Source organism: Trachemys scripta, chromosome 7, assembly GCF_013100865.1.
Source record: "Trachemys scripta elegans isolate TJP31775 chromosome 7, CAS_Tse_1.0, whole genome shotgun sequence".
Lineage (NCBI taxonomy): Eukaryota > Metazoa > Chordata > Testudines > Emydidae > Trachemys > Trachemys scripta.
In genome coordinates this window covers 103,860,228-103,887,414 of record NC_048304.1, presented here as the reverse complement: position 1 = coordinate 103,887,414, position 27,187 = coordinate 103,860,228, and the positions used below count along the sequence as shown (strand labels likewise).

Below are 27,187 nucleotides of genomic sequence, written 5' to 3'. Positions count from 1 at the left end.
CCATGTCAATTAATACAAACTCCCCTCTTCCCACGCAGCAGGTTTGCTGGTGGTGGAAAGGGGGTTGCCACAATAATTCTCCTTGCATAGCGTCTATTAAGAACCTTACGACAGCGGCAGAATTTAAAGATGACTAGCACCACTTGTAAGTTAGGCTGGCTGTGGTCCTGAGAATCAGGGAGCTGGAACTGGCTTCCTGGCATGCTCTTCCCACCTCCTTGCTTACTCCTGTGCTGAGTGAAGGAGTGAATCTAGCGCATTATTTTGCAGCTATGTGGAGGTCGATGATAATGAGATGGATTGATAGTGTCTCAGTGACTTAGGATTCAGTGTTAAATCTCCACTTATTTGATGTTTTACCAGGGGAAGCTTTAAATTAGTAATAATCCATTTTAGGTCTGTGACTTCAATGAATTTCCTTTTGGTTAACCATTCTGTGGAAAAACACTCCAGCTTGATTGATAAAAGTTGTGGAATTTAAGAACCCCTTTTATTTTAAATGTCGTGAGTAATACATGGCATTGTCAGTTGTCATTTGAACAAAAAATGACTGCTTTGGGAACAATTTCCATTGCTTTATACAATATTTCCGGGTTTTTTTTTCCCTTGTGGTTTATGCTTATATTACACAAGCAATTATTTGTTTCTCAGACTTTATGAAAACAAAGGAGAAGCAGACTTCATGGAATCCTTGCTTCAGCTATTTAAGTCTATCAATGAGATGATGAGTGGTGTCTCTGATCAAACTGTGATGGTGAAGGTAGGTGTTTCAAAGAAAAATGTCTTGGCTTTGCATTTGTATAATATGATAGCATGACTTAAAGAATACATTTTCATTGAATTGAGAAACAATAATTATGCATGAAACAGCATGAAATTGTATAGTGTGCCAATAGTGTATTTTACTTTGAACATAGTTAATACTTAAGTATCAGAGGGGTAGCCGTGTTAGTCTGAATCTGTAAAAAGCAACATAGGGTCCTGTGGCACCTTTAAGACTAACAGAAGTATTGGGAGCATAAGCTTTCGTGGGTAAGAACCTCACTTCTTCAGATGCAAGTAATGGAAATCTCCAGAGGCAGGTATAAATCAGTATGGAGATAACGAGGTTAGTTCAGTCAGGGAGGGTGAGGTGCTCTGCTAGCAGTTGAGGTGTGAACACCAAGGGAGGAGAAACTGCTTCTGTAGTTGGATAGCCATTCACAGTCTTTGTTTAATCCTGATCTGATGGTGTCAGATTTGCAAATGAACTGGGCGAAGACTGGCCTGCCTCCCAAGGTCTGTGAAAGTGAGGGATCATTGTCCAGGATGAGTTGTAGATCACTGATGATGCGTTGGAGAGGTTTAAGCTGAGGACTGTAGGTGATGCCCACAGACAACCTGCCAACCTTAAGCATATTCTCACCAGCAACCACGCACTGCACCATAACAACTCTAACTCAGGAACCAACCCATGCAACAAATCTCGATGCCAACTCTGCCCACATATCTACACCAGCAACACCATCACAGGACCTAACCAGATCAGCTACAACATCACCGGCTCATTCACCTGCATGTCCACCAATGTTATATATGCCATCATATGCCAGCAATGCCCCTCTGCTATGTACATTGGCCAAACTGGACAGTCACTACGCAAGAGGATAAATGGACACAAGTCAGATATCAGGAATGGCAATATACAAAAACCTGTAGAAGAACACTTCAACCTCCCTGGCCACACAATAGCAGATGTAAAGGTAGCCATCTTACAGCAAAAAAACTTCAGGACCAGACTCCAAAGAGAAACTACTGAGCTCCAGTTCATTTGCAACTGATTTATACCTGCCTCTGGAGATTTCCATTACTTGCATTTGAAGAAGTGAGATCCAAACACAGGACCCTCTGTTGCATAGTTAATACTTAATTCATTCTAGTAAAAGGTTTGTCTAGCTGTAGGTATGCAAGCCCCATCTTATACTAGTGCGGCACATATGCCCCAGGGGAAGGTGTAAGAATCCCACAGTTTGCAGATTTGGGATCATGTGCCCCTCATGTAGATCTCATCCTGATCTCGAAAAGAGTACTTAATAAAATAACTTTGTTACATTGTGATGAACAGTGATGCTCAACGGAGGACAGTGTGCTGAATTTGCTACAGGTGATTTTGTTGCTGCTCTTTATCTCTTACTCATATGAGTGATGGGTCGCCAATGGGAAGATTCTGTGGTAGTTGGGAGGGGTGAGGTACAGAAAAAGGGTATCTAGGGCCCTGGAGCAGCATGGTGTTGCAGGAAGGTGGGGATTGCACATTGAGACCCACCAAGTGTTAAAGCTGTAGAGCAGGGGTCTCAAACTCAATTTACCTCAAGGCCAGTGCCCGTCCTCAAATCCTCCCAGAGGGCCAGGGTCACTCATGCCACCCAGACCCTGCCCCCCCAAAATTCCACCCCCCAAAAAACTCCACCCTGCCCTACCTGCCTAAGGCTCTTGGATGGACTTTGGGTGGGGGAGGCAGTCTGGGGTAGGGGATTGGGGTTCAGGCTCTGGGAGGGAGTTTGGGTGCAGAAGGGGTGAGAGGTTGGGCTCTGGGAGGGAGTCTGGGGTGCAGGCTCTGGGATGGAGTTTGGGGGCTGGGGAGTGTGGGGATGGGGCACAGGCTCTGGGAGGAAGTTTGGGGCTGGGAGAGGATGTGTGGGAAGGGGAAGGGGGTGCAGGCTCTGGGAGGGAGTTTGAGGGCTAGGGGGTATGGGGATGTGGTGCAGGGTCTGGGGGAGAGTTTGGGGGCTGGGGGTGTGTGGGGACTGGGTGCAGGCTCTGAGAGGGAGTTTGGGGGCAGGAGGGGGATGTGGGGAGGGGTGGGGGGTGCAGGATCTGGGAGGAAGTTTGGGGGTGGGAGGTGCAGGCTCTGGGAAGGGGGAGGGGTGCGGCGCTTACCTTGGGCTCCAAGGCAGGGCAGGCCGGGGGGCCTCTGTGCGCAGAGTCCCATTGGCCGCAGGGGTACTTGGGGCGGGGGCAGCCGTGCAGAGGCACAGCCCCGCCCCTGGGTCTCAGGGAGGGGCCGGCAGCCAGTGGAGTGAGTAGGCAGCTGCCGCTCAGCTCCACTGCACTTCTGGGGCCCCTGAGGGGGGAGCGCCTGGGGGTAGCAGGTGGGGCCAAGGGAGAGACCCCAAAACTGATGGAGCCCCACGGGCCGCATTGGAGTGGCTCGCGGGCCGGGAGGTTGAGACCCCTGCTGTAGAGCCTCACGTTATATCTACACTGGCACTTTTGTCGGTAAAATTTTTGTCGGTCAGGGGTGTGAAAAGTGCTGGTGTGGACAGCTTTTTTGGTTTGACTTAACTAAATGTAACTAATAAGAATGAGTGAAAATGCTTTCTCCTAGGCACCAAATAATGTTAAGTGATGTAACCTTGATTTCCTGAGGTAGCATAATACAAATTATATTTAGCTGCAGGCACTTTGTTAATGCACATCAGAAATTGTTTTGCAATCCATTGCCTGAAAAAAGTTCATTTCTCTCCATATATTTTCTGTGGATCTGTGACAGGGAATTTTGAGGTTTCCTTTTGCACTTTCATGTTAGCTTCCTTTAATACTATGGTAAATTAAAAACTATGGTTCATCCCACAAGAAACATTTTCTTTAGTTTTAAGGTGGGAGACAGAAAATCTGAATGCTCTAATTTTGAACCACTGCATCATGTAGATGTCCTTGGTGGTAGTCTGTACAAATGCTGAGTAGGCCTGATCTTGCTAAACTTGTGGGTTTGACAGGATCACAGCCCAAGGTAATACTCATGTAGCTGTATTGTATTTTCTGTTGAATACATGGGAGATAGAAGTAACCTTGAAATCATATTATGAATAAATCTAGTAAAAGCAGCTTTATTATAAATAGCTTTCATAATTGTACATGCTGGATGTTCAGTAACAATATACTCAATTTCTTGACTACACAACTAGAGATGCAGTTTCAAATGAATGATTTAGAAAACAGGCACACTTTAAATTGCGTGTTTTGTTCTATAGGATACCAAACTGGTTTCTGTTAATCTATACAGATTAAACTGTGTTTTTTCTCTTGTATTTATGCAAAATACACTTAGTTTGATGTTTCTGCAAATACTGTTTATTCAAAACAGTAAGTTGAATCCCCTTTTTAAAACAGCTGCTTTGACAGGTATTTGGGTTTTTTGCTTCTGCTGTTCCTTGTTGGATAAATCTAAGAATGGATTGGAAATTGGCATTTTCTTCTGTTGTAAGATTTTGTTTTTGTTTACGTAGAACTATCATTTTGTTTTTACAGTGGTTTGCTACTGACTCTTTTTTGACTCTGATTCTTAAGTCCCATTTTTGTAATTCCAAAAGGATGGTTCAGTCTTCTCAAGAGGCCTGCATTATGAGCAAAAATAAAATAAATAAATAAAGTCCCCATCTTTCATGTACTGCATTATTTAAAAGCTGTCAGAAGTGGTTTTAAACCACTTAGTGGGGATATTCCATCTCATTTTCTGTTTGCTCTAATATGGTAAAGAAGTGCTTGTGCATTATAGACATTGGCTTTGCGGTTTAATATTAGCCTAATATCGAGAGGCAGAAGGGTGCCATGATGCAACATAATTCTCTAACATTTATGTATCCTTTATTGTAGCTTTATGCTAATATGATAGAATATTAGTTTGTTAAATTCTGGGGTTTCAGCATAACATTTTCATAGTGGAATGTCCTCTGTCTCGTACATTCCCCAAATCTGGAAACATAAATAAGCACTCTAGACTTGTCAAAATCATGGAAATGAAGTGACTTGTTTACAAACAATTCATGATAAATCCGCTGAGTAGAGCAACGTTTCATTATATTATTTTAAAGAAAAAAAGATAATTATTGCACTTATACAAATACAAAACATGCTTCAGTTCTACTATATTGTTAACGTTTTTTATGCCACACCTTGTTACATTTGGTGATCTAGTATGTTGAAAAGGTCATTTACCAAGGTGGTCTAGATTGTTTTGGGGACTGGTGATAGAATATATAAAAAAGATTAATGCTGGTTGTGACAAAGTAAACTGTCACAAGAAGAAAGGAAAAACTCAAGGTCTTTCAGGGTCTGAATATACAAGGAAACAAGATATAGAAATAGATATAGAAAGTATTCATCTAAATCAGGATTAGAACTATGCCGTGGCAGCACCCAATGATAAAAGGAAGAGGGGATCCTGGTAGAAGTAGTGAGCTTTAGGAAAGTATGCTGTCAGTGAGAGGAGTCTGGAACTTATAAAAATCTCTTTTAAGACAGTACATAGAATGAGAGGCAGCACCAGGGAAGGGTGTGCTGTTACAGGAATGCTAAGGGAAAAAACACCAGAGAAGGGCATGCTAAAGGTAGCATCAGCTCAAAGTGAAACATCCATCCAAGATATTAATCTGATCCCCATCACCGTAGTATCTGAGCCTCTGACAATCTGTGTGTACTTATCCTCTCAACACTTCTGTGCGGTAGGGAAGTCCCATTTATCTCCATTTTTAACAGATGGGGAGCTGAGGTGCAGAGAGGCTAAGTGTCTTGCCCAAAGTCACACAGGAAGTCTGTGGTGTAATAGGGGATTCAACCTGGGTCTCCCAAGATCTAGGCTAGTACCATAACCACTGGACCATCCTGCATCTTATTTTACATTGCTAAATGACAATTGCATGTCCTTAAACAAAAGCTGAGCACCTATTGAACTTAATAGTTAAAGTCAATCTTCTTGTAAATATCACACTGCTCTCAAAAAACCCCATCAACATAGTAGGCCTGATTTTAAAATTAAAATTAATGGAGATATCCTCTCTCATAGAGCTGGAAGGGACAAAGGTCATCAAGTCCAACCCCCTGTCTTCGCACACCAAGAACTGATTTTGCCCCAGATCCCTAAATGGTCCCCTCAAGGATTGAACTCACAACCCTGGGTTTAGCAGGCCAATGCTCAAACCACTGAGCTATCCCTCCCCTCCGTTACATTGATGGGAGTTGTGTGTACTCAGCATCTTAAAGTGAGGCCAACTCTTCTTATCAATACAAATAAATGCAGGGATTGTTTTTAGGTTACTGATGAAAGAGGTAGTACTTACTGTGGGGTATGAGCTAAGATTGTAGTACTGAAAGATATTTATATCTGATGAGAATTCTTTTTCAGTTGGCAAAATAAGTCAGTTGTCCCCATGGAAGGAAAAACGACAACAATTATAAGTTTGCTTAATTGCAACCAGTTTTCTTCAAACATATTTTATGTTTGAGTTTTCAAGGAGGTTTAACTACACTGTGTTTAGAGGAGTCCTAACAAGCCAAATTCCTCCTCAGGACCTGTCTTTTGAATTGACATATGCAAGATATAAGCCAACCAGTAATGACTAGGTGTGACATACCAGGGCACAACCCAAACTAGTGGGGGGCTGTGTCACCCCTGCCCTGCAACCCTGGGTACCTTACAATGCTTTGCCGAAGTAGCTTGCTCCTGGACTGCTCATAAACAGCCTTCCAGCACATAAGCCATACCCTGAGTGTCTGCATGTAACTGTAGCCTGCCAGTTACACTGGGACTGTCACCAGCCTTGGTTATATAGCAGGGTGACCCCAATTTACCACCAGTCCCAGATCTTACCCCAGAAATGTATGTCCTGTACTGCCCATCTCTCTCCTGGACAGTACAAATATATTAAGTCCATTGTTCCTCTACGAGAATAATATGCCAGTTTATTATCTTAAATAGAGTTGCCCGGACACTTCAACTTAAACACACTGGATTAGGTAAAATAGTTAAACAAATTTATTAACTATAAAGATAGAGATTTTAAGTTAATACAGGTAATGAGGCATAAAAGTCAGAAATGCTTACAAGAAAAATAAAGATAAAACGCTTAATAGTGCCTAACTTAACAAACTATATTAGATTCAAGCAAAATTTCTCACCACATACTTCCAGCAAGTTTACTGACCAGACTGTTCAGGTCAGGACCACCCTGCACCCTGAGAGTCCAATAGCTCTTTTCCTTTGTCGTCTTAGATGCAATGCAGGAAGGAGCAGACACCCCCTCTCTCTCTTTTTATAGTTTGTCCCCCTCTAGAAAAAACATTTCCAGCTGGGAACTAGGAGACAGAGTCTGTGTGGAAGGATCCTTCCCTGCTGTCTTTTCCACCTGTTTGAGCTTCCTTTGTTTTCCTTCCTGCTTGATGACTCTGTTTACTGCTTAAATGCAAATTAAGGCAAGCACACGTCCTATTGTTTAGGACAGACCTGATTGCCAACTTCTGCTTGGTCAGGGCTGTGGGGTTTGGAATGTAAGATTCCCCTTCACATATAGTGTTGCCACGCATATTTTATCAGGACAGTACTGAGCAGCAAGCTTCGTTTTCAGATGATACCTTGTAAAGCGTACATTGCACAAAGATTATTACAGTAGTGTGTAGAGTATGAATACAAGAGTATATTCTGTCACACTAGGAGGTTATTGGCAAAAAAATTCCCAGTACTTCTAAATGGTGCCTAACCATCAAATATGGCAATTTTCATAATAAACACAATTTTCTAATGGGGAAGGGACTGAAATAGGAAACTTAAAAATTAAGAGGCTAGTGCTTTCTTTCATCATGGAAATTTAAAAATTAAGACTAATGCTGTCTTTGCCACTAATAGTTTCAGGTAGGCTACCACTGAAATAATTGTTCAGCATTATAAAAATCTGGTAAATTTTTAAAATGTTTGGAAAAACGATTTAATGATTATTCAAATTATTTTATTTTTAAATGCCTTAAAAGGCCTCAAAGGATGATATGCAGAGATGTTTGTGATGATTGTAGAAATAACCTGCAATTTCCTGGTGCAACTATACAATATAAGAAATTCAGCCTGCATATTGCACGTGCTAAGAACTGTGACTATCAATTCCTGGTTAATTTAAACTATTTAAAGCAAAGGTTTGACTTTTTTGGACCGTATTATTTTCATTTACTTTTCTTTATTTCCTGGCATAGTTAATTACCTTTTGCCATAGTTTGCAAGTGTTTCAACAAGGTAATGGCATCAGTTTGTTCATTGAGAAGAAGGGAGTCCTCTACTTCGTCTTTGTTTACAGTCTGATGAAAAGCCCATTAAAGTTTTCATTGACCGTGGATCAGTCACTTAATCACATCCCCTTAAAAATTTCACATCTGTGATACACTTTGCAGAACTACCAAGATGTGCAAATGCTTTAAACAGAATAACCACATAGACATATTTCTGTTATTCTTGTCATTTCCTACCCCATCCCCTCTCTACTACTTTTTTCTCCCTCATTTGTTGTATTATGTCTAAAATGTAGCTTGCAAGCAATTTAGGGTAGGGACTTTATTTTCTGTGAAGTACTCACCTATTTCCTGTGTGGTATAAAATAATCATTTATCACAATGTAATTGTTTGAAATTATCTAAATTAAATAGATGTACAGTAACAGTGCAAATATATCAGAGATGTGTGTTTCTAATTCTGTATGCCAGTGCTTACTTCCTAATGAGATCACTTAATGATTACGGTAATATTTTATCGGTGTTAAAAATTCTGGAATTGAAGCATTTCATTTTTGTGCTTCCCAGGCCTCTTTTTCATATGTGTTTAGGTTTTTTTGGTATGGAAATAGGTCTTTTCTTTAGACTAATTAAAACCTGTAGTTTTTGTGATTATGAGAACAGGGATCTGAACCTTGGCCCAGTGTTGCACAAGTGTGTTTGTAATTCTAATTAAAAATGTTAATTTTAAGAATTTAATAAACTGCTTAATTGTTTGGAGTTGTTCCTGATGTTGTATCAGTATCTGAAGACTATTTGTCATTTTATGAAATTAATATTCCTGAATTCTTTATTTCAGCATCTGGGAATAATTTAGATTGTAATGATGTTTCTGGTATTGTTGGGATCTATTTTCAGCTGCACCTTTTTAACAGAGTAAAAGTTAGGTTCTGGGATTTTTTTCTTAAACTAATTTAGATTAATTTTTTCTGTGGCTATGTTGCCTAACCATATTATCCCTTTTAATTTGATTTGATACGTAATCTTACTCATTGACGTATTGCCAACACTTGAGATTTTTTATCACGGCTCTAGTGATTTTTTTTGGGGTGTTGTTTACCTGTCTCATAAAAATGTGATGAAGGGCTGCCAGCTAGTGAGTTTTTCCTTATTCAAAATGGCCATAATCTGTCAGTGGGGCTGAATGGCCTTCTACTGTCAGTGGGGCTGAAGCCAGCAAGATGGCTGCCATTTCTCTATGGTCTATCTGCCTGTGGAAATGAGGCTGGACTTAGTAGAGTGGCTGCCACCTTCCACTGTTCTCAGTGACACTGAAGCCATGTCCACAGGCAAAATGGTTGCCACTCTGTGATTTTGGAACTGGCCAGGACGTGGGAACTGTCAGGATTAGCAGGGACACTGAAAGGTGGAGGGGGGAGAATGAGTGAGAGCGGAGTATTGGGGGGAGCAGAAGGCAGATTTAGGGGTTGCAGAGGAATGAGGTATAAGGGTATATGGGGGCAAGTAGAAGGGTGAGGGGATCAGAGGACAGCGATGGAGGTGGTGATAGGGAAGGAAAGCCCCTCTGAGCAGCCAGGGTAAGGCAGTATTGCATTGTTGCCAGCTCTCATAAATTGATTGTGAGACATGGGATTTTGGTGCCTGTAGGGCGAGCTGTCATGATGCAAGAAGCTCCTCCGATCCTGTTATTTTTCAGGGCTGGGCAGTGGTCTGTGTGATTAGCCTCACATGCCCTCATATATGGTATTAGGGCAGACAGAGAGGGGCCTGGGGTGGGGAGAGTTGGGTTAGTGGTGCTGCTGGGACCCAGGCAGAAGAGAAGCCCTGGGGTAGGATAGCAAGAGGCGAGGGAGTGGGGAGTTGAGGAAACAGTGCAGTTGGATCCCAGGTAAAGAAGTCCTGGGCAGCAGGAGACAAAGAAATATTGTAGCTGAGAGAAGACAATATATTAAATTAGATGGCAATTCCTGTATTTTAGGGGTGAGGAGATAGTAAATGAAGTTGTTATCTGAGCAGCCAGGGACAGGTGTGAATTTCTGTGTGCATTAAAGATTGATTTTTCAATCTGAAATTATCACACACAGACGGGCAGATTAAAAATACGGTTTGACTTAAAAAAAAATGATTTGGGGGTGGGAGGGCTAATCTCATGAATTTTGAGGGTCTGACACTTGGTTTTTGACCTTTTAAGGTTGGCAGTACTGTAACTGAATCAGTTGGGATTTGTCTTGATATTACAAATTTGTTTTGTGCAATTTTCTTAAAATTAAATTTAAAGGCTTTAGTGTCTAAATTTATTAACCCGTTTAGAAAAGTTGGTATAGTTAATTTTGTTTTCTGTAGAGGCATTAAAATATTGGTTAAAACAAATTTATCTGGAAGTAATCATCAAATCTGATCATCAAATTGTTTTGGTTATCATGCTGCTGCAGTGTGAAATGCTAATTCAAACTGGGTTCTAGAATTTTTTTCTTGAATTGTATTAATTTACCTCTTTTTCCATGATATATCATGATGGCACAACCTGTTTTTATTTATATTATTACTAAACATATACTGCAACATCCGTTGCTAATGATAGGCAAATAAAGATGCAACAATGATTTTGTAATGGCAGCAGTTATAGCCCTACCCAGCAAAGTACTTACTTAGGATGGAAAAATCCCATACAGTGCTACAGGCTAGGGACCGAGTGGTTAGGCAGCAGTTCTGCAGAAAAGGACCTGGGGTTACAGTGGACGAGAAGCTGGATATGACAAAGCCCTGGCTGGGATGATTTAGTTGGGGATTGGTCCTGCTCTGAGCAGGGGGTTGGATTAGATGATCTCCTGAGGTCCCTTCCAACCCTGATATTCTATGATTCTATGTGCTTAATTTGTAAGCATGTGAGTAGTTCCATTAAGCATATGCTTAAATCCATTGAAGTCAATGGAAATCTTGTATCAGGCACTGTTTAACTCCTAATAATCATCTTCCTTTATTCAGTTTTGACTCTGTTATCTATTGACCTCTGAATATTTTATTAGAAAGTGTCATATAGGTCAGGGGTTCTCAACCTTTTTCTTTCTGAGGCCTCCCTAACATGTTATAAAAACTCCACAGCCCATATATGCCACAACAACTGTTTTATATGCATGTAAAAACCAGGGTGGCATTAGGGGGTAGCAAGCTGGGCAACTGCCCATGGCCCCACGCCACAGGGGCCCCCGCGAAGCTAAGCTGCTCAGGCTTCAGCTTGAGGCCTGGTTGGCAGGGCTCAGGGTGGTAGGGCTTTGGCTTTCTGCCCTGGACCTCAGTGAGTCTATTGCTGGCCCTGCTTGGTGGACCCCCTGAAACCTGCTTGCGGCCCCTCCAAGGGGCCTCTGACCCCTGGTTGAGAACTGCTGATCTAGGTGAGAATGGGAAGAAGGGGTTGGTTGGTAATGGAGTAGATTTTGAGAGTCGACTCTTGCTGAAAATTTTCAAAAGCATCCAAGTGATTTAGGAGTTAGGTACCAGTGAAAGTGAATTAGATTTACTCTCCTAAATCTATTAAGCGCTTCTGTAAGTTTTACTCAATGCCTACAATGCTGCCTGCTCACCTATTTCAATAAACTAGCAAGATGAAACATTGCTATTCATATCAGGACATTAACATCACATTGCAGACCTCCCAGGGGATTATTTTTGAATTGCTGTTGATGCCACTGGATTATAACAGGACATGATCATCCCTCATCCTCAGTTGGAATTTATTACTTTACTGTTAATTTTTAATATTATTTGTTTTTAGTAGTGTAATGCACAAGTCACAGTATAAATAAAAAGAAGACACAGTCTCTTCTCTGAAGAGCTTATACTTTCAAAAAAACAGAGGATCTCTATTATTACTGGTTAAAGGATTTAAACTAATCCTACAAAAATCTGCAGAAGAACAATATAAGAGGCAGTTGAAAGGATTTGTATGTCATTTAAATGGGGGAATATTAGAGGTTGTCAAAATATTTGACATCTAAATTTAATAACCTAAATGTTAATCCTGTAATGTCATGGAAAATTCAAAATATTTACTAATTCCATTGTGTGGCTTAGTTGTAAATTCCAGTTGTACATTAATGGAAAACTAATAATGGCTAATTCTTCTATTTACATTTCAGTCTTGGTTCTGTTTCTATTAACTACTGTAGTGTTTTTCAGAGCTTGAATGTAACACCAATAGTTTTCTAGATAGTAAGCTTTGTTCAGTTATCTTGTTATAAAGGACACCCTGAGATAGCTAAAACTAGGGAATAGCTGCAAACTCCTCACAGTTGCATTGACACATAAGAGTTGACACTGTTCAGAGAAGACAGTACAATTTCTAGTTAGCAGCTAAATTATTTAACAGTGTCCTTCCTCTCTGTTGTTTGCCAGTAAGCAATTCAGGCGTTTTATCATATTTTGTTCATTATTTGAAATTATTTGACAAATTTCAGAGAATCATAGAAATGTAGAGCTGGAAGGGACCACAAGAAGTCACCAGGTCCAGTCCCCTGTGCTAAGGCAGGGCCAAGTAAACCTAGACCATCGCTGACCGGTGTTTGTCCAACCTGTTCTTAAAAACCTCCAATGATGGGGATTCCACAACCTTCCTTGGAATCCTATTCCAGAGTTTAGCTGCCCTTTATAGTTAAAAAGTTTTTCCTAATATCTAACCTAAATCTCCTTTGTTGCAGATTAAGCCCATTACTTCTTGTCCTATCTTCAGCTGACATGGAGAACAACTGATCAACGTCCTCTTTCTAAGAGCTCTTAACATATTTGAAGACTATCAGGTCCATCCCAGGACTAAATATGCCCAGTTTTTTAACCTTTCCTAATATGTCAGGTTTTCTAAATGTTTTTTTACCACTTTTTTGCTCTCTTATGGACTCTCTCCAGTTTGTCCATCTCTTTCCTAAAGTGTGAGGCCCATAATTGGAATCATACTCCACCTGAGTCTTCAGCAGTGCTGAGTATAGCAGGACAGTTACCTTCCATGTCTTAAATAAAACACTCATTTTAATACAACAGTCCTGTTAATGCAAAATACAAATACTCCTCTTACAAAATGATAGGTTTCAGAGTAGCGGCCCTGTTAGTCTGTATCCGCAAAAAGAACAGGAGTACTTGTGGCACCTTACAGACTAACAAATTTCGTGGACTACAGCCCACTTCTTCGGACTGGGAATGGCTGAGCCATTACAAACATTGAATATATCTCCCCTTGTAAATATTCTCACACTTCTTATCAAACTGTCTGTACTGGGCTATCTTGATGATCACTTCAAAAGTTTTTTTTCTCTTACTTAATTGGCCTCTCAGAGTTGGTAAGACAACTCCCACCTGTTCATGCTCTCTGTATATGTGTGTATATAGATCTCCTCAATATATGTTTCACTCTATATGCATCCGAAGAAGTGGGCTGTAGTCCACGAAAGCTTATGCTCTAATAAATTTGTTAGTGTCTAAGGTGCCACAAGTACTCCTGTTCCTCTTACAAAAGTTTCTTTAACTTAGTGTGTGGGCTGCACAATTGGGTCACATTCTGTAAGATGAGCATATCTCTTTGGACCATATTTCTGCTGCTGAAGCTGATATTTGAATTTAAAACTCATTTTCTATATCATTCACTTTAAAATCCTCTCTTTCCATGAATGTTCCTGCCAGTAAATTCATTCATCAGATTATTTATGGAAAGCAAACACAAAAATGACATGCACACAAAGAAAGCAGATTCAATATTTTATTTGAACAAATTTATTTTTTATTAGTACAAATGTTTTGAAGTATTTACCCAACTCTAGTATAGTGCTGAAATTGAGAACTGTTTTTAGAACCCCTTTCTAGCTAACTAGTGATAAATATTTTTTGTTTGTTCCATCTATGTATCAGTCATATCTTAAGAGTCATCAATGTATTTCAGTGTGTTTAGTTCAGTGTAAAACAAAATTGTGTATTTGCATTTCAGAAGAGTACATGAATTGATTTTATTCTAAGATTAGTTTCTTGTGCCTTCTGTTTGACTTTCTCTTTGCACTAAAGTTCATATCTTTTCAAATTAATTGTCCTTTTTGTCAATACTGTTCCCTCTTGATTTCTGCTGGTTTTCTACTGTTAAGACCATTTCTACACTTATTTGCAGCTGTGCATTGCTAGTGGGGGCACAAAGTTGAAGTAATTTGATCATAAATTGGCCCAACGGAGGGAGGAACTCTGTGAACTCTTACTCAGCTCAGCAGTCTGAAATTTCAGACAATAAATATTTCTCACATGAATACATTCTTACATATACTTGAAATTAGTTCTAAGTGTCAGTCGTCAATAAAAACTTATTTTTAAAATCATTTTACAGTTTAGTCATGCTGGGAAGTGCTTATCTTTTGAACTTTCAGATTACAGGGCTGAGAAGTGAGTTTATTTTTTTCCCCAGATTTGAAAGCATCATATGAGATGAATTTGACAGAAATCACAGTGAAAATGTTGAACTACGCAGTGGTCAGCCAGTTCTAGGTTTTGGGCAGCCCTGTGTGAAATAACATTTGGGGCCCCATCACCAGTTCCCACTTACTATTGTGGAAATATGAGATGCTGTTTTCCAATTCAAACTGGAACAAGTGCAAAGGAGGACTACTAGGGTGATCGGGGAAAGGAGAGATTATTTTACCTGAGGAAGCTAAAAAACTTTGGCTTGTTTAGCCTAGCAAAACAAAAGCTGTGAGGTGGTAGGATTGCTCTCTCTCTCTCTAATAAATCAGAGAGGGAAAAACGCTATTTAAACAAAAATGTTGGCCCAAGAACAGATGGGTATAAACTGGCCATGATTAAATATGGGCTGGAAATTAAAAGATTTCTAAACATCTGTGGGTGAGGTTCTGGAACAGTCTCCCACTAGGAGCAGTGTGGACACGCAATTTAATTAGTTTTAAGATGGAGTTTGATAAATTTATGAATGGAATTATATGCTGAGATTTCTTGTGATAGCAGGAGACTGGATTTGGTGAACCAAGTGGTCCCTTTCAGTCCTATGTTCTGATATATTTTTTTCTCCAGCCTGGCTTTGACTTCCCTGAGTCTGTGGTGAACCAACTGCTGCGTATTTGTAAGGCTTTTTGGACCTGGGTGGACCCCAGACAGCAACTGGGAAGACCGGAGATGAAGGAAGGCAAAGTGAACCTTTCTATGCATGATATGAGAGGGCAGTTGGGAAACTCAGTAGAGAGAGAAGAGATGGGAGAAAGAAGTGGGGATGAAAACACACCCTTTTTAGTGGTTGAATGTAAGATTGGCAAGAGCAGACTCTAGTTTGGGCTGTCCTCCTGCAATTCGTAATATCATTTTAATGTCTAAATACTACAGTGATAAATGCTCCATAAATTTTTAAGATAAACTATCTGCCACAGCCCTCTGGCATAAGCTTCATAATGGCAGCCTGGGAATGGAGAATGGTGTTCTCTCTCGTGGATTTTCTGTGCATGTAGTGTATGCACCAAAATGACTCTCCCTCTTTGTTTCATAGAATTTATGAGAAATAAACACTAGTGATTAATATATTCGTGTTAGGTTTATATAAAGCGTGTTCTTCAAAAACATGCAGTAAAAGATGGCTTTGGAATTTTTAAATTATTTGATCTGAAATCAGTCTAATTGTCCTTTAGTTATTTAATTTCCAAAAAGTGTTTCCACATGGTCTTTGATTTTTTGTCAGTAATGGATAGAACACCAGGAGAAAAATCATTAAATCTTTTTGGCTTCTCCTGATGTTAAGACAATAACTCAGTGCCTGTGTTTAATAGTCATTGAAATGGTTGTCCTTGTGCATTTCTCATTGGTTTTCCATGGAACAAATTAAAGTCTATTTAATTAAAGCTGGAACATTGATAGTAGCTTGCTTCAGGGCAGTGACAGCTATCAAAATGTGCCAGGCAGCAAGTTGATGCTCATTATATACTCTTTTTAAGATTACTGCTTTGATGCAATGTTACAAGGATGATCTTGGGTCAGCCAGTATGTGGTCAGGCCAGTATTGCTGGTCCCTGCCTGAACTTTCAGTTCTCGGTTTTCTATGAAGGGGATTTTCTATGTATTTTTTTCTATATTGCTTAATCTATTTGTTTTAGTGGAAATATGACTATTTAGAACTGTCAAGTATTCTGATGCCATGTGCATGTCTTGTTAAAGGAAAGGCTTTTATATTATGTAGATTGTTACTTGATCACTAGCCAACTTCTGCCTGGGAGCCTAGAAGTTCCATGATAGATAAATGTATGAGCCAAAAAGGAACTTACTTTGGAGCCATTCTGGTTTGACTAATTGGTGGACCACAAGATAAGAAAGCTCTAACTAGCCATAAACAAGGTGTATTAGGCCCAAAGGGACATTGAGACTGAATTATTTTCCTTTCCCTAGTGAAAAATTAGTGTGACATGTTATGTAACTCCAGGCATATGCAAAAAATATATAACACAATAACCTTGTAATTGTGTTCTAAAATTGAGTTAGATATGTTAAGACATGACCATATTTTCTGTGATGATTTTAGGAATCTGTCTATGTACATCTTATAAATTCTGGTTGATATGAAATTGTGGAATCCTAGAATGCCTCGTATGTGGAATCTTCCATTTGGTCACAGGAGGTGTATTGCATATTTACTGGACCAGGGATAATGGTCAATTGTTAGCCTTAATGGTTGCCTATTGAGTTTAAACACCAATGGTTGATTGAAGCAGGACAGCCAGTTTTCTCCAACTTCCCTGGAGGGTGCTCAGTTTTAGTGAGTGGAAAATCTCTAGCCGCAGAACAAAGAAACCAGGTATTATTGGTGGAACATATACATTCAAGAGACACACAGGATGCTTTGTGCAAGAGAAAAGAAGAAGCTGGTGTGCTTTCATAGTGGTGGTGGTGGTGGTGGTGGTCCTGTTCAACTGCAGGATCAGCTGAGGAAGAAGGAAGCTAGCTGACCTAGAGAGTGAGAGAAACACCATGATTAGGGGAAGAAGCCATGGGCTGTAGGAGAAGGATCCTAGCCACCCCAGAGAACTCTCCAGCATTGTGAGGAAACTGAGGAAGGAAAACAAGTATAGATGTATTTTATTTCGTATACATCTGTGTATTTCTTGTGCGGTCTAAGTAACAAGTAATTTCTTTTAGAATTCTGTGCAAAGTCTGTCTGTCTGTTTGCTTTCAGTATTACATGCCCCAGAAGAGTTAAATTGTAAGCCTGGAGTGCCCACACGGTTGGAGTTTTGGGAAAGGTTTACTAAAGTTTCTGGAGAGTATGAGGGGTCAGCACAGGTTCTGGGCCCTCGGCATCTGGGCCACCTGGTCCCATTTCTGTGAAGGGATAACAGACTGGCAGCGTGTGCCCTGGAAATGTTCTGGAGAGGCCAAGGAAAGAGACAGTGCTGGAGCCTGTTCAGATCAAGGGAAGCTTCAAGCACATGGGTCCAGTGGATTGAGATGCAACAGAGCAGCCTGGGGATTGTCCTGAGGACGGTGCTTTACTCAGGGCTGACTGCGATACTGTTCTCAGTTTCTTCATTAGCACATTAGACAACTTGCTATGAAAAATGAAGGTAGATGCCTTTACCTATATATCAGAGTTGATATGCCTGTTCTTTTATCTGGAATGATTTTTTTTCCAACCGCAACAAAATACTTTCCCCATTTTATAGCTTGTGGGAGGATATTTTCAGTGAGATGGTGAAGTTCAGGGATCAAATTGGATTGTTTTAGAGTCCTCCTAATCTGAAGTCTTTCTATCCTACTCTCTCCTCTGAGACTCTGAATCACTTCTTGAGTCAAAACTTAAAGGCAAATGAGGGTTTTGACTCTAATCTTTAAAGCAGCGTGTATTTTGTGACAATTTCACAAAAGATCCAGAGCCTGTTGGAAAACAGGGTGGGGTTCATGTTCTGTTACTCTCAGAAAACTTCAGCCCAGAGTTCCTTGCTAATTTCCCCCCAAGGAAGAGAAAAATTTGAATCCTTAGCAAACAGTTGTCAGGAATCCCAGGTATTCCACACTGGGAATTACGAGGCATCTCTGTATCTGGCTTGGGAGAACGACTACTAGCAGGAAAAAGTGAGTGCCCTGAGGAGTGGGCACTCCTTACAGTCCTGTTGCTCTGTGGAGTGGGCAGAGTGTTCCTACCCCACCCCTGTGCGGATAGGACCGCTTTTGCCATGCCCCTGAAGTAGATGCTGGAACCCCCTCATGACTTGGAAGATGATGGAGATGACCACAAGGCCCCTTGAAATCCCTGAGGCATCAGGAAGAAGTGGCCTACCACCTGCATGGCCAGCTAAACTCCTAATTATTTTGGGAAAAAATCTGCCACTGTTTCTATCTTGTCCCACTTACACTACAGCCTCTCAGAAATATACAAAGTCCTTTCCAATATGTAGAACCATTGGTTATTAAAATATAAAAACATTGCCAAACTCATACATCATAATGCTTATTTCTTTACTTTTAGGATTCCATGATACAAAGCTATTCACTTGAGGTCTGACCTAAAACCCAGTTCACCAATAGGTGTCTTTTTATTGGCTGATGGGGATGTGAATCACACCATTACTAGCCAGATGGTGGCCTTTTTCATAATCTAGGCCTAAGGAATTTTTTTGTCCTTGATACAGTGACCCGGATTTGGATGCCAGATGTGCCATTAGACACCAATGCCAGTGTTTCTTGAGTGGAGGCGGAGGGAGACTAAAAGGCGTTCCTAAACTGAATCCATCTTGTCATGTTTAGTCCTGTTGCCAAGACCACAAAACTAATAACCTTAGTAGATGGCTTTTAACTATTTAGAGAAAGGAACATCTCCTTTTTGAAGTTGTTTTTCTCAGTTGTATGTATTTCCGATTCAGCCATCTAACTGAATTCAGTTTAATATGCATTTTCTTAAGAAATATGTAAATTAATAATTGCTTCATACATTATTCAAGAAAATCTTATTTTGTATCACTGATAGATCTTCTAATCTTATATAAAGATATGCTAATGGATTTAATTAAAATAATTATACTGAATAATGTACCCTGAACTTTACCCTAAAATAGTACATATTAATCATCATCAGTAGTCATATTTCTAGCTACAAAGACAATTACAATATTTGATTGATATTAGATAACAAACCAAATATTTTTCCCTTTTTTGTTTAAAGATTTGGCTTGAGTATTGGTAGTGTAATTTATCTGTGACATCATGACACTTGGCGTTGGAAAGAGTGATCATAAATAAATATGAGGACTTCTCTGCCTAGTGATTTATGGTCTATTCTGATTTAATTTTGAGAACCTGCAACTGCCTTGACTGAAATGCGAGCTGCAGGTGCTTAGCATTTCTTAGAATGATGTAGGAATCTGATTCTTTTTTTGCCTCTAAAATTTTTTTTAAGGGGCTAAACTTATTCAGTAATGCAGATCTTTTTTCATATAAATAGTAAGATCCAAGACAAAGGGAGATAATTCTCCTTTTCTGAATGGCTGTGTTACATCTGCTTCTGGAATATTATGTTTCTTCCTGGGCATTACATCGCTAGAAATATATTGGCAAAATGGAGGGAGATTGGAGAAAAGCAACAAAAATGATCAGAGACTATCACAGTTGACTTATTGAGAAAGATTTAAAAATAACTGTGTATTGCTATTTTAGGGGCACATCTAAAAATATTTGAATGGTGTAAAAACCTAGAAGGAAAAACAATTATTTAATATGTATATGAGGGTGTAAATAAGACTAAGCAGATATTAATAATTGACAATCCTAGTTATTAGTGAGATGTGGAATAATGCCTTAGTGGAGGTGATGAAAGCCCTGTTGATTGGGACTTTGAAAATCAATTGGATAAAATTCTAGAAAATGCATTGTAGAGTTAAGTCCTGCATTGACAGGGTGATGGACTTGGATGACTTAATAGGTGTTTTCTGTATCTAACTTCTATGATCATGTGTTTATAACGGGCTTTCCTATTATAGTATTGTTTCTGGAATAATTTGGCCAAGATCTCTTGGTTCTTGGCTCACCCCAGTTATTGATAATGTGACAATCGTAAAGTGAAATTATAGTAATTTATTAATTTTGTAAAACTCAAATAATTATTGTTTTGAATTTTAACTTTAAAATTGCATTTGTGTGTGTGCACATTACAAATGTGTATGTATACACACTCATTATAAATATATGCACATGCACGCAACCCCATGCACAAACCCATCTTAAGAGCATTAAAGTTGTAAATTCAAGCATTTGATTAGGTAGGGCCACAATTAAGGTTGCCTGTGCAATCTTAATTCAGCCCCTTTGTGCATATGCATATATGATATACTCTTTTCCCCAAAGAACCCTGCCTCATTCAGTGTACAGGATGGATGTTGCTCATTGGAATTGTTCATTTCTTCTTATTCTCATCATTCATTGTGTGTGGTTCTTTGCATTATTTACTCCACACCATACCAAACTCTTCACTTAATACAGAGTTAATTCCTTCATTGGCTAGTGCTCTCATTGTAGTATCTTAATTCTTAATGGATTTATCTTTACAACACTGTGAGGTCTGGTGGCATTATCCACATTTTGCAGATGGAGAACTGAGGCATAGAGATCAATGCCTAAATTATCAAGTGCCAAGTAACTTTAGGTGCTCAATTTGATAAGCCATAGGCCTCATTTTTCAGAGTACCTAGCATTTTATTGCACTTCATATGTTCAGAGCAGAGCTCCCATTGATGTCAGTAGGAGCAGTGAGTGCTTCTGCAAATTGAACAGATGTCTCAAGTTGGGTACCCAGAAAATGAGGAAGACACAGTGGCCACCTGTGAAGTTTTGGTTTAAGTGACTTGCCACGCATTATGAAGGAATTCTGGCAGAAGCAGGAATTGAATCGAGTTCTCTAGGGTGGCATTCAGCTGCCTTAACAATGAGTTCATTCTTCCTCTTCCTCCATTGTTTATTCACCACAGGTTTATTCAACACACACCTTCCAACTTTTGCAACAAATGCGGCATTGGTCCTACAGAACACAGCCTTATTCACTGTACTGTCTTGATTCATTCCCAGAGCACTGTCCATCCTGTACACCGAATGAAACATGGGCCCTGTGGAAAAAGTGTGATAATGTAATTAATGATTGTCTCATAATTAAGGCCCTTAGTTTTCAGTTTTTATTTTGTTTTACATTTTCTGGGAATTTATCTGTGTTCATTACAAAAAATTTAAAAAATGGGTGAAAATTGCTGCAAAAAATTAATGTTACAATTTTCTGGGTAAATATCAGTGTTAATATCACTGTTTTTTAACTTAAAAAAAACTCTGATAATCTGAAATGTAGATGGATACAGTTTTTTATTTTCAACCCATTTTAGCATGAAAAGTAATTTACTTTTATTGGTTTTGAATGCTGATAGCATGGCGAGTTATCTGTAAAGCTGGTAATCATCGATAGGCCATCTTGTCCAGTCCCCTTCCCTGCGACAGGACCAAGTATTATCCAGATCTGCGGTTCTCAAACTTCATTGCACCACAACCCCAGGACGGAGGACCGAAGCCTGAGCCCGCACGAGTCCTGTCACCCTGGTGGAGGTGGGAAGGGGGAGCCAAAGCCCAAAGGCTTCAGTCCCTGGCAGGGGGCCTATAACCTGAGCTCTGCTAGTCAAGGCTGAAGACCTCAGGCGTGGGCTCCCGGGTGGTGGGGCTTGGGAGTGGGCCCCCGGGTGGGGGGCTCGGGCTTTAGGTTTGGCCCTGGGCCCCAGCAAGTCTAACACCATTCCTGGCGACCCTGTTAAAATGGGGTCATGACCCACTTTGGGGTCTGACCCACAGTTTGAGAACCGCTGATTGAGACCATGCTTGACAGGTGATTGTCTAAAATGTTATTAAAACCTCCAATGACAGGGATTCCGCAATCGTCCTAGGTATTTTGTTCCAGTGCTTAACTACCCTTACAGTTAGGAAGTTTTTTCTAATGTATAACCTAAATCTTCCTTGCTGCAATTAAAGCCCATTACTTCTTGCCTGTCCTCAGTGGATAAGGAAAACAATATATCACTCTCCTCTTTATAGCAACCTTTTACATACTTGAAGATTGTTACCATGTCCCCACTCAGTCTTCTCTTCTCCAGATTAAACGAACCCAATTTTTTCAGTCTTGCCTTGAATGTCATGTTTTCTAGATGTTTGATGAGTGCAGAATTGACAACAGTATATATGCCAGGGTTTGAGTTATTACAATACTTCTGACCTGGTTCTCTGCTCCTGAAGGAGAGAGAGAGGCTTGGCAACCTGGGGTCTGGGAAGTTCCACTGTGCTGAGCGGGACCCCCTCCCCTCCCTCCCCCGAATCCTGACAAGCTTCCCGCTCTGTAAGGAGAGATGGCAGTTATAGAGCTGCCTCTCCATCCAGAATGGAGAGCTGGGTCTGAGAAGTTCCAGCACTTTCAAAATAAGGGTGAAAATCGGTAAAACCCACATCATAGCTTCTGTAAAACATGAGAAATTTTTGGCCAAAATATTTGGCTAAAATGAAGGTCCTCATTCATAGTGTATATGCACAAGGAGGCAGTATTCAAATTCCACAGGCAACCTTAAGACTGGCATCTTCTAACTTTTGAGTGCTTAATTTTGTAATCGTAAGGTTCTTTTAATATAGTTTTTTGGATCTCTCTCTCTCTCTCTCTCTCTCTCTCTCTCTCTGTTTGTTGTGTGTATGAAAACTCGTACTAGTACCTTGGAAACTGACAACATGTTAAAATGATTGACATTTCACTGCTTGATAAATTTAAAAAATGAGCTATTGAGTCTTTGTTTTTGTTACTATATGATGCAAATATTTCATATTTATTGTGTATATAATTTGGCTTGAATGTTATTTTAGAGATGCAGCGTAATTTGAAGAATTCACCCCAGTGCTTTCTCTTCCTGTCACACTTTTTTTCTCTCCCTCCACTCTTTTTCTTTATCTGGTTGACACCCAATTTGTTGCATTATGTTGAATTTAAATGCTTACACTTTCTGGAGCAAGGACCCATAGCTACCCTTGTTTTGTGAGGCATTTGTCATCTTTTTGGGCACTTTAAAATATGATGTCAGCAGCGGGGACTGAGAACTCCTGATATCTATTCCTGACTCGTCTTCACTCACCTAACTTCTTTTAGTTCCTTCCTTAAATATTTGTTAAGTATCTACCTTAAAAGTTAGAAGGGGATAAATGAAAATAAAGGTAGGGAGAGGGAGGAAACCCTTTGTTCTGTGATAAGAAAGGTCTTGGTTTGACACAAAGCAGAACTTGCCTGATCTGAGCCTAACTTTTTCAGTGAGCTTCTGCGCCTTTCTGATTAGTTTCACTTGACTTAACAGTTGTGTTTAATTCTTATTTGAACTGTGCAATTTTTTTTTGCTATGGTTAGATTTTGCAATGACAGTGGAACTAACCAGTGTCACTTGTACACAGTATTAAGCTATGATGTGTACATAAATATTACAAGACACTTATCTGATGCCATACTATATTTAATCTGTGTGTGTGGCCAAGAGAAGAAGACGGAAGTTGCAATATCCTTAAATTAAGATTTATATAGAGTTAGTGACTGTCAGTTTTGGTGCCATGAAAAAGATTTGAACCATAATACAATTCATTAACTTGAGGATTTATTAGCTAATATATGGTGAGCCAGAAAGGGAAGCTGACTACTTTCAATGATTCAGTGACTAAAGGGCTAAGGGAAGGAACGTCAACTTACCTCCTTCTTTGAGTGGTGTCCCTATGGGTGCTCCACTGTAGGTGTTTGTGCGTTCCTGTGACATCGGAGAATTTCAATAGCAGTCAGTCCCTCCTGTGGGGCCATGAGGCCAGCTGGCATGCACGGGTATTCCCTCCTCAGTTCCTCCTCAGCAGCCCTAGGCTAGAGACTAAGCTAGGAGCTGTCCATTCACAGATCATTGGCTCCTTTAATTTTGCAAATTTTTGCTTCTCTTTAATCCTCTTTTCTTTTAGTACTTATTTGTGTTTAGTTGGCCATGTCAAAAAAAAGGGGGGGGGGAGGGCAGAAAAGAAAGGTAGGAAAGGTTTGCCTCCCGCCAAGCTTGTTGGGGAGTGATCTTCCTGCACAATGGTATGCCTGGCTCCCCAGGCTTCAAAAAGCGTCTTAGCTGGAAAGATTCCAGTGAATGGACATTCGCAGTGTATCCACTGCCTCGGGAAGAAGCATAAATCCACAAAATTGTGGCTGGTGCCAGCAGCTAAAACCCAGGTCCAGGCAGGACAGAGAGTTGAAATTCCTGCCCTCCATTCCCCAGAGTCCTGACAAGAATGATCACCACAACCTTCTACGTCAAAGGAAGGTGATCCCAAAGAGACGAGCCACTCACTAAAGACCTCTAAGAAAAGGTCTGTGAGTCCCCATAACGAGCCCAGATAGAGCAGGAAATGACCTCCAGCTCCATCAGTATCTTTGGTACCTACGGCGCCGAAGCTGCCTAGAGTCAGTACCCCGGGCACGCATGGTACCGAGCCAACAGAGCCAGTTGGTCCCTCCAAAGACCCGATGGGCACAGGCAAGGAAGTTCTGGTACCGGGGGTGCATGAGAAACAGATGTTCTGCACCAGGGAAGGCTACGTCGAGTAGGTTGTCGGCACCGGCACCAACAGCCATCGGAACTGATACTAGTACCACCCGCACTGACTGACTACAGGTGTGCATTGGACCTCTTGCTCTCTGATGTACCGCACTCACCCCTTCTCAGTACCGAGGCTCCGGTACTGAGCTCGCCAGGAGTAGTGGACACAATGGCATATCCATGCCCTTCACTGTTTCTCTCCTCTTCAGACTCAGATAGTGAATGAGAGGACTTAGGTTTCTACTGAGAGTCCTGTGGCACCTTAAGGCTAAAAGATGTATTGGAGCATAAGCTTTCGTGGGTGAATGCCCACTTCGTCAGATGTATGATACTAAGTGATACCCCTCTGATACTAGGTTTCTACTGCGTGTCCTAGCCCCACACTGGTCCATGGTTTGGGCAGCCACAGTTCCAGCCACTAGCTCCCTACCCACAGTGGCCGAACTGAGATCTTTGGCAAACCCAAAGGCAACACGCCTCACAGATCCCTAGTGTGGAGTACCAGGCACCCTCCTTTAGCAGTGGCTTCAAAGGTGGCAGACCCTCCTGAGCTATTGGGGGAAGGAATGGAAACCGAATCAGAAAAAGAGGATATTCCTCCAGCCCATCCTTCATAATCCTCACCTGACAAGGCAGTGATGCCCCCTCCGCCTTCCTTGGCAGATGGCTTTAAATCATTCCAGGACCTAGCCCAAAGAGCAGCTGAAGTCCTGCATAAAGTAACTGAATCCTATCACAAGCTGGTGGACATTCTCCACTCTTCCACTTCTACCAGAGGCCCTCCTAGACCCTGCTAGGGTCGTATGGCAGACACACAAACAGGCAGACAAAAAGTACTATGTGCTAGCAAAGGGCACGGAATTTTTGTTTTCCCACTCACATCCTTCATGGAAATGTGAGTTTGTAATCAAGTGTAACAGTCTCTGCAAAGACATTTCTGACCACACCTCTGCATTTTACTGTTAGTCAGCAGAAGAGATATACAGATCTAAAAATAAATAAATATATTCCTTATTTATCCATGTAAATAATCGATTTAAAAAAAAAAAAGACTCCAGAGGAGATCCTGTCAATTACAGCCCTAACTTCAGTACCAGGCAGATTAGTTGAAACTGTAGTAAAGAACAGAATTATCAGACACACAGATGAATACAATATGTTGGGGAAGAGTCACACAGCTTTTGTAACGGGAAATCATGCCTCATCAATCTATTAAAATTCTTTGAGGATGACTGCACCATACCTGAAACGGGGGGTGCGGGAGGGGAGATGTTCTCTGGACTTGCCAGAGTAAGGGTACCAGTGCTCTGGGGGTGGGGGAGAAGGAGGTCAAGCTGCTGCAAAAGAGGGGGGGGTCAGCATGGGCGATGCTGACTCATACCCCTGGGAACGTAAGTGCGAAAGGCTTTAAAAGGGGCAAGTTCGCTCAGTAACCCTTTCTCCACATATCAGGGAAGGCAGCACCTTGCTTGGGGGGTTCAGGCTCCTATGATTGGAATGGCAGGGAGCCAACTCCCATTTCTCATGGCCCACCTTAACTCTCCTGTGAGGGCGGCTTGTGGAAGCCCCTGGTAGTTATTTGAATGAATATGGAATTGTGTGTACTGTATACTATTATCTTACGGGTAGTCACAGATATCTAATAATAAAGCTGTGTCCTGATTAAATCCCTGTGAAGTGTCTTCTGTCCTTCATTCCATATTGTCTGACAACGTCAACAAGCATGTGGATAAAGGTGATCCAGTTGATATAGTTTACTTGTCTAATGATGTCTGTGGATTTCTACAGGTTTGAGGAACTTCATGTAGTGTTCCTAATTTTTTTTCATTATTGTTCCATTGGCAAATCTCTCAATCTATTCCTACTCTTGGGCAGAACCATTCCAACATATGGTGATAAGAGGAATTTGCCTCTTCTAATTCAAGTAGTTTCTGTTTAAATGGTCCATCTTGTAATATTGTACAACTCCCTTATTTTTAATTTCTCTCCCTTTCAGTGAACTCTGCATTGTAACTTTAAATTGTGGTAACTGTCAGACCGGTGTTTACACGAAGGTCATTGCTGTGTTTTTAATTTTTAGGGGGCTGCACTTAAATACTTGCCAACTATTGTCAATGATGTGAAATTGGTATTTGATCCAAAAGAACTTAGGTAAGTAATGTTATTAAAGTAATGTACTGTGTACTTTCTATTGTCTAGATCTACATTTTTGCGTTTGAACTTGTGTATAATTATTTAATGCACAACATTTTATGTGAACTTTTATTGCTATCTTGGTAACTTGAATCCCTAGGACAAGAAATCATAATCATCTATGATATTGCACTTTGATCAAAATTCCAGCCATCTTCAGGAGTATACATACATATTTTTATTTTAAAGTAAAATGTGTGGTAGGGAAGCTTATTTTTATTATTATTATTATTATTATTTTATTTGACAAATTTGCAAGCCTGTCTAGTTAAGATCATCTAATGAGATGCCAAAAATTGTAAATCATGTGAGTGATATCAGACTTATAGCTCATGTGTTTC

General features: G+C 40.5%; 1 protein-coding gene across 2 annotated transcripts in view; it reads left to right on the top strand.

The window, feature by feature from the left end:
* The window catches only part of DOCK1 (dedicator of cytokinesis 1), a 538,770-nt gene that overhangs the window by 128,051 nt on the left and 383,532 nt on the right, over nt 1-27,187 (top strand). For both annotated transcript variants that reach the window (XM_034776839.1, XM_034776840.1), the window contains exons 23-24: nt 652-760; nt 26,734-26,804. In XM_034776839.1, coding sequence (XP_034632730.1) covers nt 652-760; nt 26,734-26,804 — 180 coding nt within the window. The remainder of the gene's footprint in view (nt 1-651; nt 761-26,733; nt 26,805-27,187) is intronic.